The sequence below is a fragment of the Chrysochloris asiatica genome, unplaced genomic scaffold (genome assembly GCF_000296735.1).
Source record: "Chrysochloris asiatica unplaced genomic scaffold, ChrAsi1.0 scaffold00003, whole genome shotgun sequence".
Classification (NCBI taxonomy): Eukaryota; Metazoa; Chordata; class Mammalia; order Afrosoricida; family Chrysochloridae; genus Chrysochloris; species Chrysochloris asiatica.
In genome coordinates, this window is record NW_006408521.1 from 26,122,541 (window position 1) to 26,127,044 (window position 4,504).

At 44.3% G+C, this 4,504-nt stretch overlaps 1 protein-coding gene across 1 annotated transcript in view; it reads right to left on the reverse strand.

Moving 5' to 3' along the window:
* LOC102815001 (cytochrome c oxidase assembly protein COX15 homolog) overlaps positions 1-4,504 on the reverse strand; it is a 14,593-nt gene that overhangs the window by 2,662 nt on the left and 7,427 nt on the right. Inside the window, exons 5-7 of the mRNA XM_006831240.1 lie at positions 3,108-3,275; positions 1,644-1,725; positions 560-714 (exon numbers count right to left, since the gene is read on the reverse strand). Coding sequence (XP_006831303.1) covers positions 560-714; positions 1,644-1,725; positions 3,108-3,275 — 405 coding nt within the window. The remainder of the gene's footprint in view (positions 1-559; positions 715-1,643; positions 1,726-3,107; positions 3,276-4,504) is intronic.

A 4,504-nucleotide genomic window follows, 5' to 3' on the forward strand; every position in this document is an offset into this window, starting at 1 on the left:
ACAACAACAACAACAACTTAATGTTAGTTTAAAAGAAATGAAAACTACATTTGAGGAGACATCAAAAAGTCTGTGAAAAAAATCCCTTTAATTCCATTTTTTTCTTGAATTTTCTGAAGTCCCCTGTATGATGGTCCTGGCTGCTGGGATCTGGTACAGCTCTGACAACTATGTGTTTGGCTAACATCTTTGCATGCTTTGTTCCTAATTTCTGCTGAAACAACTCTCCGGTGTATGTATAGGATTGGAGGAGGCTACCACTTGCCAAAGTGGTAAAGGCATATGAGAACTGATGAAGTTGGCAGTGTTTGGAGGGATGTGGGTGATTGGGACAAAAGCATCAGGTCGGACAGCTGTTACCGGGAATTCTTCCAAAAACAAAAGGGACTACAGTTAACTGCTCGCCCCTCTCCCTGTTTGTTGCCAGCGATGCTTCACTGGCACCAACGCCTGAGAACACTCCCTCCCCACATCCCCAGCCACATGCAGCCTTGGCCCCCATCACCTGCATTCCTGAAACAGCACTACTGCTTCTCACCAGTCTCCCAGCTAGACTTACCAGAACACGGTGATCAAACTGCACCATGGTGGGATTCTCAAACACATTCCTCAGGATGGGTGAGAAGGTGAAGAGATCCTCTGGGATCCAGGACTCCCCCATCTTGGGAAAGGAGTTGTAAACAAGCCCAGCATCCAGTCCTGCCACAAAAGCCCCTGAGATCCAAGATAAATCGTGTTTGTTAAAATAAAAGCAAAAAGAGATCAAACACTAATTCTGACATAGAAAAGTCTATTATCCCATGGTTAGACAAAAGGTGTAGTCAGAAAATAACAGATCTACGGTGGTGGTACTGTTAAGTGCTGTCGAGTTGGTTCCAACTCATAGTCGAGTTGGTTCCAAACTCAGGGTTTCCGAGGAGTGGCTGGTGGATTTCAACCACCAACCTTGTGGTCCAGTGCTGATCCTACAGTGCCACACCAGGACTCCAAAAGCATATGAGGCTAGTGGCTACTATGTTAGATGATCACACAGTTCTGGCAAAAGTGAGGTTGAGGTGTGGTTTAAAGAATGAGAAAGATTTATGCTGGTCTTTCCACCCTGCTGAACTCCTCACCTTAAGCACCTTTGATGGCAGGCCTTCTGTAGGACACATCTTGGTATAATGTAACGGCAATAATGTTTACGTGATGATAACAACAGTCAACACTTAAGTATTTGCTACAAACCGCCAGGTACTGTTCTAAGCACTTCACATACACCAGGATCTTCAAAAAGTTTGTGGGAAAGGGAATTAAAAGATAATGGAATTTTCCACAAACTCTTTGAAACCCCTCATACTATTATCATCATCTCCACTTTACAGATGAGGATGTAAAGGCCTAGAGAAGTTACACGGGTCATATAGTGCCTAGGTGGTGAAGCCAGGATTTGAACCAATATAGTTTGGATCCAGGTAAATGCTCAGTATTTTTGTTCACTGGGAGATCGGATTTGTAGAAAGGAGGACAGAAGGGAGAACAAAGGATGAAGATGGCAGGTATGAGAGGCAGGTATGAAATCAAAGGCAGAAGGAATGGGCAAAGCATCAACAAGAGACTTGGGTGAGTGGAAACCAGGCCCTGATTGATGAGAAGAGTCCTACCTGAGAGTGCTGTCAGGAACACTAAGCCTGCCGTTCCATGAGCAAACTGTCTCAATCGTAGGAGCTGCCGCGTTTCAGGTAACTAAGAAAGAAAACCGCTCAGATAAGCTAAACTGCAGGAACTACAGAGGCAGCAAACATCTCCATTAGTCAGTCAGCACACAGAAAAAATACAGACAAGATTGTTGAGGTTTACTATGATCTGAACATACAGGAATATCGTAAAGTGGGGCAAGAGATGCCCAGAAAAATGTCCTGGAGAGTAGATACGCATTTGTGCACTTCTATATACTTCTTCGGAGTCCTGGTGTGGAGCTGCAGGATAAGCACTAGACCTCGAGGCTGGTTTGAACCTCAAGGTCAGTGGTTCAAACTCAACAGCTGCTCCTTGGAAGTCCTATACAGGGTCGCTATGAGTCAGAAAACTCGACAGCACAAAACAACAATATGCTGGTCCTATACACTTAAGGAATAAGGAAGACCATAGAAGAATTGATGCTTTTGAGTTACGGTGTTGGAGGAGAATATTGAGAGTGCCAGGGGCTGCCAAAAGAACAAACAGATCTGTATTGTAAGAATTGCAGCCAGAGTGCTCCTTGGAGGCCAAGATGGCCAAACTTCATCTCTCATACTTCGGACACACTGTCAGGAGGGACCAGTTGCTTGAGAAGGATATCATGTTTGGTAGGGTGGAGGGTCAGAGAAAAAGAGGAAGACCCCAGTGAGATGGACAGGCAAAGTGGCAGCTTCAATGGGCTTAAACATGGCAACGATAACGAGGTTGGCCCAGAATCGGGCAGTGTTTCGTTCTGCTGTGCATAAGATCACTATGAATCGGTACTGACTCGATGGCACCTAAAAACAACATACACTTAAAAATATACTTGATGTTTTGTACCATCGAGTCAGTTCTGACTCCCAGTGACCCTATGTAGGTTTCTGAGAGCAGATGGTGAATTTGAACTGTTGACCTTGCAGTTACTAGTCCAGTGCTTATCCTACAGCACCATGCCACGGCTCATCTACATACAGCTAAAGAATAAACAATACCACATGGCTCTTACATACTTCCCTGCCTCCCTGTCCATCTTCCCTTTTGGGAGATAGAATTAAAGTGCTTGTGGTATTTCCTGTTGTTGGGATTCCTTCCTACATTTTCCCTAAAATCTGTGCTTTCACCTCCCCCAGCAAACAATGCTGACAAAATATTCAGGTCCTGTACAAATTCTCCTTAGAATGAGTTGCCCCAGCTCAACAGAATAATTGCATTTTTCTTTGCTGTCCCAAACTTATCCACAGTCTGTAAGCATTAGGTATATGTAGTTTCCATAAATGGACAGATATTACTTAAGGAATGCCTGGGTTTTGACTCAGACCCTCCTATTACCACCAGAATTGAATCTTCATTCCCTTGAAGCCATAAGCATCTCTGCAGCTATGGCAACAACACAGACTAACTTTTACCTTGTGCTGTGGGAGCAGCAGTGACAGCGAGGTCCACAGGCTGGCGCAATACAGAACCAGGGCTGATCCCAGGTGTGCAGCGAGGCGGTACTGACTGACTCGAGGGATGTCATGGGAGTCTGGTTTTTCTTCCAATCCGCTTTTCACCATATACCATCCTAACAGACCCTAGGACCAGAAAGAGAAGAGTTCTATAAAGCAAGATTAAAGTTGTCTGTTTAACTTCATGCTCTGAGGAATCAAGTTATGGAAGCATGCCTGACTTGACCGCTCCTTGCCATACCCTCCTATCCATGTTTCTACATAGCAGCAGACCATGAAGACCAAGTCACTCTACTCAACAGCACTTAACAACAATTCAAATGATACTTAAATTTGTGTAAGCTTAAGAAAGTACACAAAATATATACTCTTCAGGAAATGTTTTTTGGGCGTTTCTTTCCCACATCAAGATTACCCTGGATGTTCTAATCGTCTTGATTTCATCTGCACAGAACACTGAAAAGATAAAGGAGTACACTGTGTGATTCATCAGCCCCAGCTGTCTTCCTTCTGTGGCCCTGTCATTTCTGCTGGGGCAGAAATTCTGGGGAATCTGTCTTTAGTGTTTTGTCTTCTATATTACCCTAAAATAAACCTTCATTTTGTTTCACCTACTGTCCCGTCTCAATGGCACTTCACAACCCTCCCATGGTTCCTATTAACCACTTGCCATTAAGTAGATTCCAGATCATAGTGACCCCATGTGTTTCAAAATATGGTACTTTCACAGGGTTTTCATAGTTGTGACTTTTCAGAAACAGGCCTTTCTTCCAAAGGAACTCCAGGTTGGTTCAAACCACCAGCCTTTCATTTAGCAGCTGAGCACTTAACCGTCTGTGGCACCTACGGACTCCTGTAGTTACTATTTAACCAAAACCAAACCCACTGCTGTTGAGGTGATTCCAGCTCATACAAACCTAACAGGACAGAGTAGAACTACCCCATGAGGTTTGCCAAGCTATCAATCTTTCCAGAAGTGGACTGCTGCCACATCTTTCTCCCATGGAACGGTTGGTGGGTTTGAACCACTGACCTTTCAGTTAACAGACTTACGCTTTTATTAATGTCTCTGTTGTCTGTTGCTTCCATTTTTTTTTTTCCCTCCCATCTCCCTTCTTTGTTATGGCAAGATGCCGTCAAGTTGGTATCGAGTCATAGCAACTTTAGGTGAAACAGTACAAACACTGCCTGGTCCTGTATCAGTCTCACAATTGTTGATATACTTGAGTGCATGGCAGCTGCCGCCGTGCCAATCCATCTCGTTGGGGGGCGTCTTCCTTTTTTTGCTGACCCTCCACTTTACCTAGCATGATGTCCTTCTCCAGGGACTGGTCTCTCCTGATATGTCCAAAGTA